We start from the raw sequence: 13,442 nt of genomic DNA, 5'->3' as shown, positions 1-13,442 counted from the left end.
CCCAGTTTAAGCAGGGGTTCAGTGTAGGGATGTTAACAATTAATCTATAATCGATTCATTGATGTTTTCTCTTTTCTTTTTTTTGGAGAGGGGGGGGGGGCTAGTGAAAGTTACATGCATGGTGTGTGTGATATCAAATGTGAGCTTACCACAATCACAGTAATCCTTAATCATATTCCATCATATTCAAGGGCTTTTAGAGAGAAATGAGACAGACTCCATAGAGCACTGCACAGGGGAGGTGTGTGTGTGTCAGCTGATGCTCGTTGACGCTCGTTAATGTTATATATACATCAAGGCAATTATGTTTCTGCACTCATTATTGCTTTCGGACAAGAATGTTCCTTTTGGTCCTAAAAAACGCAGCTTATCAATTAATCGATTGATAAGGTTATCATCAACTATCAATTAATGAATTAATCGATAATTTACATCCGTAGTTCAGTGTCTTCCAAGTCCCTCAGGGCTCTATCCTCTTTTTTTCCATTTACACCAAATCTCTTCGCTGAAAATACCCGATCTACAAGCTCACAACGTGTCGCAAATGTCCCCCCCTCAAGATTAGGGACGCTAGGGTCCATGTGGTTAAACTGAATCCATGGCTGTCATATTACAGAGGGCTAAGCAGTGCCATCATGTGATGGTGCCACCACATGGCACCGTGCCAACGGTCACATCCTCCTAACAGATACATGTGGCCTGTCCTCGTGCTGTGGTTCTTATAGGGTACACTGACTGCAGAGGGCCAAACATCATGCTAATATTCATTCATTCATTCAGCTCGTCTCCCTGGGAGGGGACGTTTAGGGACAAGGACATGTTGTTCTGTGTTTGACAGCGAGGGAGGTTGCAGTTGTTGTTTTTGTCAAGGGCCTGCCATCAACACGCAATGTCCTTGAGGAACTAGTACAGAGGAATCAAAATTACAATGAGAATTACTGTTGAGAATTAAAGAGATATTTCACTTTCAAATAAAATAAACATTATTAAAAATGTATGAAAAATAATGAAAAAAGTAATGGAAAAATCACGCCCCCTCATGCATTAGAAGGACATTCTAATGTCTCTAATGCGTTAGGGGCTGTGATTTTTCCATAAATTGTTTATAATTTATTTTATGTTTCTTTTATTTGAAAGTGAAATATCCCTTTAACGGCAATGTAATTCAGCTTAGGGCTGCAACTATAAATGATTTACGTAGCGATTATTCTATCAATTACCTTCGATTAATTGAATAATTCAGAAGCACATTTTAAATTCATTTATTTTACAGATCGATGTGAAAAAATTCTAATAGATTTTTTTATAATAACCTAAATTGATTAGTCTGAATAGTCACGGAAGCCCGATTTTACACTTTGTCGTGCAACGGGGGTTGATCAAAACTAGAGTCCCTGAGACAGCTCTACCCCGAGCACTCGTCACGACCACCTGAGCAGCCATCAGCTGGATGAAGCTGAAACTGAATTTTCCCCACAGGATTATCAAAGCCCCCCCCCCCCCTCTAATCCAATTTGATAGTCATAAGGCCCAAAAGTAATGTTTGTCTCAAGGTTTCATAGAGCAGTGGTTCTCAAACTGTCAAGGACCCCCAAATTGACACTTATTAGCCCGCGGACCCCCCATTTGAAAATATATGCCATGGCCCCCCCATAAGAGAAGAGTTTTACGGCTCTAGCAGTGATTTTCAACCATTACAGACCCACAAGGGTCCATTTGGTTCCTAACTATCCGTCATTTAGCTGGGGACCCCCTGGAACTCCCTCAAGGACTCCCGGGGACCCCCGGACCCCACTTTGAGAACCACTGTTAATATAGAGGATCCTCCCAAACATTCCTGACCGGTACAGAGAGAAGATGGATGGACATGGTAGTGGCCCCGATCCAGTCCTCCCACAGTGTTCACACAGCTGTGTGCAACACAAACACACACTCGCTCATATACGCTCATCTAGTCCAGCGCTTCCCAAGCTTTTCTGGATCGGGGGGGCCCGATTGAAAATCTCAAGGGCTTGCGGCTGCCCACTGAAAGGGATATTTCACTTTTTAAAAAAAGAAAATGGGTCATTTTATCGTCTACTCAGGCTTTTGTGAGCCCCCCCCCAGACAGTTTTTAAGTTGCTTGATTCAGTATTTAGATATTTGATATTCATTTTATTATATATAAATTCACTTTTGACTTCAAACTTAAATTTTTAACATGTTAGAGTCATCGAAAACATCCGTCCTTGGTTCTGGTGACTCACCCTGCCCTCCTAATACGTGAGGTGCCGTGTTTTTTGGATTACTCTTTATCATTTATTTAATTATTTAATTATTAAAAAATTTTTATTGTATTTCATTTTCCAAAAATAAATGAAAAAAAGTAATTGAAAAAACACGGTCTCCTCACGTATTAGAAGGACAATGTCAGTCACCATAACCAAGGACGAGTGTTTCTGATGAATCTATCATGGTTAAAAATGAAAGAGTTTGAAGTTACAATGGGTTTGTATAGGAAGGGGATGTGTCTCTGTGTGTAAAATGTGTAAAATGAATACGATGAAATTACCTAATAAAAAAAAAAAAAAAAAAAAAAGTGAAATATCCCTTTAACCCTCGTAGGGTCCTCGGGTCCTTTTGACCCGGTTTAACATTTTCAACATGAATTAAACGTATGTAAACATTTTTTTTTCTCTATGAAACTTCTTCTATTTGCCTTATTTACTGTACTAAACATGTGATATGAAAATGAAAATTTTCATTTTCATGAAAATGAAACTTTTCACACAGGGCCTTCGGGTCAAAGTGACCCGAAGGCCCTGGGTGTGACTAAAACACGAAGACCCTACGAGGGTTAAGTGGTCAGATGGGTAAAAAGGGGACAAAGGGGTTTTAAAGAAACAAAATTGACCTTTTTGTGACATTAATGTTGTAATATGAATGTTATATTATCAATAAAATCGTGGTATTTCGCCAATTATTTGGGGGCCCAGTTGCAATATCCTCACGGCCTATACAGGTTGGGAATTTTGCTGATCTCATTCCATCCGATCCGTTAGCACAGAGCCTTGTTTTTCATTCAGTTTTGGGGCTTTCTTTCTTAACGCTAATTAAAAGCCCACGGGAACAGCAAGTGTTGTTAATTGGCGACGTCTCCAGAGCAAATGTGTGCGTGTCAAAACACGACGATCAACTGGAGCCAAAGTGAGATTCCATTATTAGCTAAAGCTAATTTGTGAACAAACAAACAAAAAACAATTCCACAATTTAATTTACACCACTGATAGTGCTGTCAAGTGAATCTATGGAGCCATCAAAGCTGCAGCATCACTGGAAACCACTCTTCATTCATCCATTAAGACCGGGAACGCATCTGTGTCATTTTAAGATTTCTTTGGCTATTCAAAAAATAGCAGATATACAAGCTCATAGCAATCGTGGAAAATTTGTGCAAATCTTATGTATATGTGTTTTAAAGCGACCATTTTTAACTCCGATCTGTGCTTCTAGGGTTCCCTGCAGGAGCAACATATTTTGAGATGGGGGTCCGTGGCCAAATACATATTTTGGGGGTCCTTGACATGGAAAGGTTGGAGCACCACTGATATAGCAACATACTGTTAGGATTTAGAAAACTTTGTATGTATTTGGCCCGCGGAACTCCCCCCCCCCCCCCCCCCCCCCGAAGCAAAGATTTGAGTTACAAATGTTCGCTTTAAAAAACATATACTGTATATCCAAAGATTTGCACAAATAGCAGATCTGGAAGCTCATAGCGCGGCACGGATGTGTTAACGGATTGAACGGGTTCAAATAAAAACCATGTGGAATATTTCCAAGCTATAGTCTCAAATCTCTCAGTCAGCAGACACTGATGAGACAATCAGATACATATGGTGAGATTACTGAGATAGGAAAGCTCCTCATCAAGTTGCACGATGTACAGATTTCTCAAAAGAAATCTTCCACGGTTAATCGTGGAAGGGGAAATCAAGTGCGCAGGAAGTAGATATCTGATTTAAGCTCTCGCACTTGGCCCCAAAATGTATCTCAGTTCCATCTTTATCTCTATCACTAGAAACATCTCTACAACCTCTCTCTCTATGTAAAATTTAAAATATGCTTTATTAGCAAAACGATCATTCTCATATTGTCAAAGCATTAATAACAAGATCTTTCTTTCATCTCTCTCTCTGATGGTATGGCCGCACACACACACACACACACACACACACACACACACACACACACACACACACACACACACACACACACACACACGCTGAGAGTGACATTAACGGGCACCTCTGTCAGGGAGGTACACTGTCCTGTAAACAAACTCCTGGGTGTAAATTGTGTTAATATGTCTTTAATTACTGAAATCACATGATCACACGAAATGAACATGAACCCTATAGCGTCCCAATTCTGGGGGCGAGCATTCGTCGAAAATTATGCCAGTGAATGGAGGGCGTTTCGCTTTAGCCCGGGGCATACAGTACTAATGTATGAAACACACACACACACACACACACACACACACACACACACACACACAGTGACAATGACCAGGAAGTCCAGCTCAGCACTAGAGGAACAGGTTCAGCAGGATGACACTGTACTGTCAGCAAGGTGCTGCTGGGAAATGTACTCCTGTAGGCTAGAATGTGAGCTCGCTCTGTGTGTGTGTGTGTGTGTGTGTGTGTGTGTGTGTGTGTGTGTGTGTGTGTGTGTGTGTGTGTGTGTGTGTGTGTGTGTGTGTGTGTGTGTGTGTGTGTGTGTGTGTGTGTGTGTGTGTACTGAAGCCATAGGTGAGTGTGAGAAGGGGAGGCTTGTGACAACTTAAAGGAACATTTCACCTTTTATTTGTGTATTCATGGGTCCTCACTAATGCTATGTCATTTCTGTCTACACAATCTCACACACACACAGTAAAATCAATAGCAGTATAATACAGTATTACACAGACTGTGTCATTTAGCAATACCCAGTAAAAAGATAATTATTTCAAAAACCCTGTATATTTATGACCCTGTAAGTTACCTTGTCTTTTGTGCCGCGTTCATTCCCCGTCACATTATGTGACATTAAGTGACACAGAGCACGGCTGTGGAGGCCATAATGATCCAGTGAGGAACACAAAAGGCTGACGACCTAATGAGCCATGTCAGGAGAGAGCTTAATGATGATTACACAACGCATATCATTAACTCCCCTTTAGCCATGACAAGCTAAACCAATGATTCTCTCTCTCTTTCTTTTTACCCCCCCCATTTAGTCATTATCCCAATTAATTCCTCCCCACACATGTGTGTGTTGTCACAGCTGTTGTATCCTACTATCTCACCTGCCAGTGAGGAGCCCCCACCGGGAGGACGTAGAGCATTCGTCCTACTCCTCCCGGCCAACACTCCCTGCTGACAGGTGCCGCCCCCCCAGCCCGTAAGAATACGTGCAGTGACAATTATCACCCTCCCCCCGAATGCGAGCCAATTGTGTTCGAATAGACGTCCGACAAAGCCGGAAGCACCGCGGTGGGTTTGAACCCACAACCTCCGCAGTGGCGGGCAGACACTTTGCCACTGCGCCGCCGCCCCAAAAAAACTGTGATTCTCAACCTATGGGGTATAACCCCACAGCTCGAATTATTTATCTAAAAAAAAAAGACTGCGCTATCTTATGATAACTGGTTAATTGGAAAGATTTTTATTGATAATATAATATTAATTAAAACGTATGTAACAAAACAATAACAAACCAAAAATGTCATGGTATGTTTCCTTTAAAACCTTGAAAAAAAGTCAAATAAAACAGGTTTTCATTGTGATACATAAGAACTTAAAAGTATATTGACTCAAGTGGGCCCTGATCCAGAAACGGTTGAGAACCACTGACGATCATGTAATTATGAGCGATCAGTAGTTTTTGCTAAGCGTGTTGTAACTCTAACTGCCAGATAGCCAACGATATGCAAGCCTTGCACATCATTTGCTACAGAGTGTCTGTTCAGTAACTCTGGTCTCCCCGTCTCTTCAGCTCTTTAGTAAACAGAAACATTATATTTTCAGGTTGGGGTACCAATTTTATCCAATCAGGAGAGAGAACTCATACAGGAGGCAGGATAAACAAAATTTGCATATAAAACTGGAAGTGGGAAACTGTAGAATAGACCATATTCACACGGCGGCCATGTTGCTATTAAGTCAATGAAGTGCCACCCCGGTTTCCACGGCAACGGGGTGGCACTTTCAATGTTAAATTCCAATATGGCCGCCGTGTGAATATGGTCTATTGGCGCTGATAGGGTTATCTCTCATGTTTGAATAAAATGAAAACACTCTATACTATAGAGTTAGGGATCAGGTATACAGTTCAATGCTATGGAGTCTATAGCATTGAACTGTCAGAATATTGAGCTTCCTAAATAATGTAACCACATGGACCCGTAATAGTGATATAACAAGTTTAAGTCATAATATACCCCTATGCACAGTGACAATACAGGCTGATGTTTTTGCCATTAAAGCCAACCGAAATATTCTTAACGAGCAATCACTTCTGAGATACTCTGTCCCCAAAGATCGCCATACCTCACTGTGGTATTAATCCTACCTCTGCCAATGTAATGATGACCATTTTCTATTTTATTGGTTCTCAACCAGTGGTCCGGGGACCACCAGTGGTCCTGGAGAAGGTTCCAGGTGGTCCCCAGCTAAATGATGGAAAAGTTGGCAACCAAATGGACCCTTACAGATCTTTAACTCTTGAGAGTGTAAAATGAGGTTTCATTTTACGCTCTCAAGAGTTAAATTATTGTTAAACATCTGCATTACTTAATTTACAAGAAGTCTATACAATTAGAGAATGTAGAATAATTGTTATTTTGATAAACGTTTGCCTGTTATCTCTCAAATGATGAATAAATAATGGACCTTGATATGAAAAAGGTTGAAAACCACTGTAATATCTGAATGCCATTCCCAACAAAACATAATTATTGGGGAGCGCTTGTTTTGGTTCAGGCAACCTCTACGGTCTTACAACAAAACACACAGCTTTTTCAAATGACTTCAGAAACGAGAACAATTAAGGCAGGTGTGCTCGCTAGGCAAACGAGCACCCACGCAGAGCACCCGAGGACCTCACGCGTCAACAAATGTGCCGTCTAAGTTGGCACGCAGCGGTTGACGGAATAGGTTATCACATGACCCAAAATGAGCGCTCACAACACACGTCTTAGAAAATCAATGGGAAGTTTATGCTGGGAAACGTACAGGCGATTCTGACATACAGACAGCTAATTATTTAACAGCTCAGGACAGGAGATGTAAACAACACACTGCTATGACTAAAGCTATAGGCTTCTTGAAGAGCTGAAACAAGTCCACAATGGCTTATTTTTGGTTGTCTGTCTGACAACAGTCACATGAGTAAGGTCCACTTCTTAACGTAGACAATGATAAATGACCCACACACACACACACAAAAAAAAGATATATACATCAGCGTTACATGAAATAAAACACGGTTTTCTGTCTGCGCAGCATAAAAACAAAAGGCGCACGGGGACTGCTCATCAAAACATGAAAAATGATCTTAATACATTTCACTGAAATGGAAACAGAAGCATAATATCCGTACAAAAAAGAAAGAAAAAAACAAACAAACAAGCAAGCTAATTCCTGAGAAGTCTGAGAACTGCACCACTATAATCCTGACACACATTACATCACTCACTTATACAACCCCCAAAAATATTTGCCTTGTTGTTTCTCACACACACACACACACACACACACACACACACACACACACACACACACACACACACACACACACACACACACACACACACACACACACACACACACACACACACACACACACACACACACACACACACACACACACACACACACACACACACACACACACACACACACTGTAAAGTCCATCCTCACAGCTGATATGAGATGACGTAACATGCATCTCTCACCCTCTCTAACTTCCCTCTCACACACACACACACACTCCCACCGACCCCCCCACACCCCCCCCCCCCCCTCACCTCTCCCTGGGTGGTGCCCCCCGCCTGCTCGGGCCGCGGTGGCGGGGGAGCCCGGCGGCGTGTCGCCGTAGGCGGGCGACAGGTACAGGTAGCTGGTGTTGACGCCCTGCTCAAAGTCGAAGGGAGAGTGGTAGTCCTCCAGAGGGTCCATCGCCTGCCTTAAAGGGCTGCTCCCTCCGTACCGTTACAGTGTCCCACAGCGCTGCTCTCCCTCCCTGGCCTGCCTGCCCTACACCCCTCTCCCTCCTACCGCCTCCACCCAACGCTGCTGCTGCTGCGCACAGCGCTGATTGTCTGCATGTGATCCCTTTAGTGCGTACCACACACACACACACACACACACACACACACACTGTCTGTCTGGGACACTTGTTTACCGCTCCCAAGACATCCCTGTGTGTGTGCGTGCGTGTGCACACAATATCAGGAGTGTGACTGAAAGCTGTGGCCAGTGTGGCCGTGAGAGTGTGAACAGTACAGGAGCACTCGCATGTGTCTGTTTGTGTGTCTGTGTGTGTCTGTGTCTGTGTCTGTGTCTGTGTCTGTGTGTGTGTGTGTGTGTGTGTGTGTGTGTGTGTGTGATGTGTCTCTGTCTGCGTGTCTTCAATGTGCCACCCTTTGCGTTTCTCTCTCTCTCACGTGACCCAAGAGAGGTCGAGACCTTTCCCGCGCCCGTTCGCCGTCTGTGTTAATGAGTTACCTGTCCCTCGATGCTGACGCCGCTATAGCACACACACACACACACGCACACACGTGCTGCTCTCAGTCATTCCGTCTAGCATGGAATCCCAAAGGTCAGTCCATCTCTCACGTCTATATATCCACAATCAGGGCTTGGCTTCTTCACACGCCAACTGGGTTGCAGATCAGCCCAGTGACACTCTATATCCCTGCCTCAATACCTCCTGGGATGTCCCTCTATCTCTCTCTTTCTATCTCTATTATTTCCCTCTCTCTCTCTCTCCCCCCCCCCACCCCCCTCTGTCTGTCTCTCTCTCTCTCTCTCTCTCTCTCTCTCTGTCTTTCTCTCTCACTCTCTCTCCAACCCTCTCTGTGTCTCTCTCTCTCTTTCTCTCCTACTCTCCCACCCCCCCCCTCTCTCTCTCTCTCCAACCCTCTACTTGTCTCTCTCTTTCTTTTCTTTCTCTCCTACTCTCCCACCCGCACGCTCACTCACTTTCCACCATCTATTTTGGCGTTCAAAAAAAAGAAAAAGAAAAATGGAGTCCCATTTGTGTGGAGGGGGGGTGGCGGTCACGTGATACATAGAGGGAGGAGGGGTGTTGGGATGAAAGGCGTATAATCTGCCCTGCCCCAGATTACTGCTCTGTAATCCAGGGAGGGCCTGGCCGGGCCAGCTGGGGATGCTATAGCCTGTTAAAGTGGAGGAGCTGCTAAAGTGCCAGGGGGCTGCACGACCCACTCTCTCTCTGTGTGTGTGTGTGTGTGTGTGTGTGTGTGTGTGTGTGTGTGTGTGTGTGTGTGTGTGTGTGTGTGTGTGTGTGTGTGTGTGTGTGTGTGTGTGTGTGTGTGTGTTGTGTGTGTGTGTGTGTGTGTACTTGTATTACTGTACCAGCGTGTCCCCTCAAGTATAGTATAATTTGAGGGGGGGGGTTTTTCAGTTAGGCTCACAATTCGAAAAAAGGGTTGGGGTTATAGTTAGGATTAGGCATTTAGAGGTTAGGTTTAAGGGGTGGGGTTCGAGGCTTTCCATGACAATGTCGCACACCGAAAAAGTAGCCGATCTACAATCTGCTTGAAGATCTGCTATTTTCCGTCTATTTTCAATGCCGTCCTAAAAAGGTCGATGTCCTCACAAATACAGTAATACAAACGCATGTGTGTGTGCGCATGCATGCATGTGTGCGTGTGGTCATATTCAAGCACACTACAAAAGGCGGCTCACTCACAGGCAGACATTAGTTTAAGTGTGTCTTTATCGTCCACCAACTATAATATGTAGACTAGACACACACACACACACACACACACACACGCACACACGCACGCACACACGCACACACACACACACACACTTCCAAATGAACAGTAAAAATAGAACAGGAGTCACGAGTTACTCAATTACAGGACAGGAGTGACCTTGAATAAAAATGACATGCAAGTCTATTTGGCTCATCTAGAGTACTAAAGACTTTCGCACCATTATATTTCAATCATATCATTAAATTATCAAGATAATTGAATTCATATACATAGCAAATCAATGAAATGTCAAGTGGAAAGACTCACATCGCTACTACCGTATGTCTGGCAAGAATCACAATAACAACATTTTTCAAATGTTTCATTTTGGAGACAGCTTTTTGATCAAGTACACATCATAAACCTCGCTCTGTATTTTGCAACATGGTTTCAAGTACAAGTATAATTTGTACAGAAATTTTTTTTCTGTATAGATTTATTTGGAAATAAACACTTCCTTTAACTGTGAAGCATGTTAAGTAGGGTAAGACTTCACAGCAGGGCATGGCAATGTATTAACCACTTATGTCCTATTTTACGCTTAGTAACGTTGCATGGCAAAAGAAAAGTTAGCTATTTTTGCTTATTTTTTTGGGGGGGGGGGAATGTCGACTATATACAGACATGCCCAAATTGGGATGCCAGGTTGAAAGTGGTCAATTATACAACAGTTTGGATATATCAATAAATATTACATAATTTAATATTGAGAGAAGAACATATATATATATATATATATATATATATATATATACTAATTTTCATTGTGAAAGAAGACTATTTGGGAATTGTGGGAACATAATGCCCCGGCTGCACTTGATGTTACAGTACCTGTTCCTCTATACATCCACCATTCTCCCTCTAGAGACAATAGACTCCAGTGGTGACAGCTCTCTCTATTCAATATGTGTGGGTCATGTCCTGTGTGTCATGGTCTAACCTACAGAGTCAGGTTGCACACCACACACACACTGCTTCAATGTATAGAGTTCCTCCTGGGAAGTTCACACGCACATATATGTATTGTATTGTATCGCACTGCACACACATTGTCATGTGACGACATGAACGCATGTATAGAGTAGAGTATGCTTAAAGGTAGGGTAAGTGATATTTTTTGGTTAAAACAAAAAGTATTTTGTTAAAAGGTTAAAATACTATATTCTGATAGTAACCATTGCTATAGAGTGTTTTTTCAGTAACAGATGTCTCCCTGTCTCTCCAGCTCTTTAATAAACAGAAAATACATTTTTCGGTAGGTGTCAAAATCTCAGCCAATCAGGAGAAAGTACCCATTTTTAAGCTTAATTTGTATAGTGTTCCAGTTCCAATTTTGCATGCTCATTTCTTAGTGTCATCACTTCCAATTTCACTTGTTTAATCTGTATCCTGATTGAGTTCTCTGTCCTGGTTGGATAAAATTGGAAATGAAACTGAAACTGAAACGAAAATGCATTTTCTGTTTAATAAAGAGGTGGAGAGACAAGGAGACTCCTAATACTGAACAAACACTCTATAGCAATGAGTACTATCAGAATATAGAGCTATTTAACAATTATTTTAACCAGCGCAAATCACTTACCCTACCTTTAATAACGCACGCACACAAACACTCACTCACTCACACACACACTCACACACACTCACACACATGCGCACACACATGTGGTGGGGGGGGGGGGCTAGCCTGGTTCCAGACAAATCTGCCATTGCAAAAAAATAATGCCCTTGGCAGATTAGGTCTGGCCCCTCTCAATAGAGATTTTATTTCTCTCCCTCTGAAGTTGTGAGGGACCAATCAGAGCCCAGTATGCAAATATGGGGCGGGTTTATCACCAGAGGCATTTTTTTATATTTGCTCCTCAGAAATGCAGGTTCCACACAGAGATTCCAGACTAATATCAACGCAGTGATATTAGTCTGGCCATGCCAGGCTAGGGGGGGGGGGGGGGGGGGGGGGGGTTCCGGACAAGCCCCCAATGTGACCACCTGGACGTGACATATTATGCTTCTTTGCTTCAGGCAGGGCTACTCAGCTACTTGTGCATAGACACAAACATACATGTGCACATGCTCATGCACACACATACCTACCCACACACACTCATGCATAGACACTAGCACCATTTACACATGGCATTCTACTCTGTTGTGAACATTAAAGGCAAACTATGTAACTTTGCCTGTGTTTACATATCAAAACACCAACAACATCCCCGTCTACCAAAAAACAAAGAGTGGAAACACCAAAATGCAGCGAGAAGGCAATGTGTTTCTGCAGGTAAACACCACCACACTACTCATTGTTATAAAGTGTATTTAACAATGCAAGATTTACAGGGAGAATGGAGGAGGAAATGGTGAGGTTTCTATGTTTAACCTATATACCGGAGGTGCCTTTGAACACCAGGTGTAAAGGGGATCTGGCTCAATACACTTTGGACATTATCCTGATACAAAGGGCATGTTAGAAATGGCAGGTGGAAATGGCAACACAAATATGTGTGTATATGTATAGGGCCCTATATACATACGCACATACCCACACACATTGAAACAGGTGCACATGCACTATCTCTCTCTATCTCACACACACACACACACACACACGCATACTTTTTTTTGTGCATTTGGAATAGTACACAATGAAGTATGAAGACAATTATAGATTATAGTACAGTGGCAAACCACAGAAATATGGGGGAGGGTTAGTTACGGCATAACGACTAAATTAGGAGAAAATGGCTGGAAATAATTGCCTATTAAAAAATGTAAGTTGTGTCCGTATTTAAGCTGTAACCCGCCAGTAGGAACAGAACCCCTCCCCCCAATTCTAATATACACACAAACACACACACACACTGACAGCGACCGTAAGCATAGTCATTTTTTTGTAAAGTGCTTAATGAAGCACGGCATGGGATCAATTAAGTGATTATTGGTGGCGTGCTGCGTCACATGAGGAGGCAGAAACCAGAATCATGTGGACGGTGGATGTCAGCCTTGTGCAGGCCGCCGGCCGCACTGACCCGTGCCCGTAAAAAACTCTTGAGGCGAGTGTCACGGGCAGAGGCACCCGTTTCTCAACATCTGGCCTGGGGAACACCAGGGGTCCAATTGGACACTTACGGGTCTGTAACTCCATTTCCATTTGTTTCCACTTGAACCCCAGCATTTTTGGCTTTTGGCATTTGGTGTAGATGGGAAAAAAGTACAGTCGTAACTCAGGTTCATTTGACTAAGAATAGAGGGTGTAAGTGGTTAAACGTCCGTGGACTATATGCATAATTTTATATTAAAATGTTAAAACGATATAATATAAAACTATAGGCCTAATTATATATAATTATATAACACAAGAGTCAACTGTTTTATGGTCATGATTCAGGAGCCTGGATGGCTTGGTTCC

General features: G+C 42.8%; 1 protein-coding gene across 5 annotated transcripts in view; it reads right to left on the bottom strand.

Annotated features, from left to right (window-relative positions):
* The window catches only part of tpd52 (tumor protein D52), a 327,212-nt gene that overhangs the window by 299,997 nt on the left and 13,773 nt on the right, over positions 1-13,442 (bottom strand). For 4 of the 5 annotated variants that reach the window (XR_013934101.1, XM_080443284.1, XM_080443285.1 and 1 more), the window contains exon 1: positions 8,051-8,279. The exons of the other annotated variant lie outside the window; for it this stretch is intronic. Coding sequence is in view for 3 of the 4 variants with exons in the window: in XM_080443284.1 (XP_080299410.1) it covers positions 8,051-8,201 (151 nt within the window). In the remaining variant the exon portion in view is untranslated. Of the gene's footprint in view, positions 1-8,050; positions 8,280-13,442 lie in introns of those variants that run through there. 5 annotated transcript variants of the gene reach the window in all.

The sequence above is a fragment of the Gymnoscopelus braueri genome (genome assembly GCF_963280865.1).
Source record: "Gymnoscopelus braueri genome assembly, chromosome: 11".
NCBI classification, from domain to species: Eukaryota; Metazoa; Chordata; class Actinopteri; order Myctophiformes; family Myctophidae; genus Gymnoscopelus; species Gymnoscopelus braueri.
This window is presented reverse-complemented; position numbering and strand designations above follow the sequence as displayed.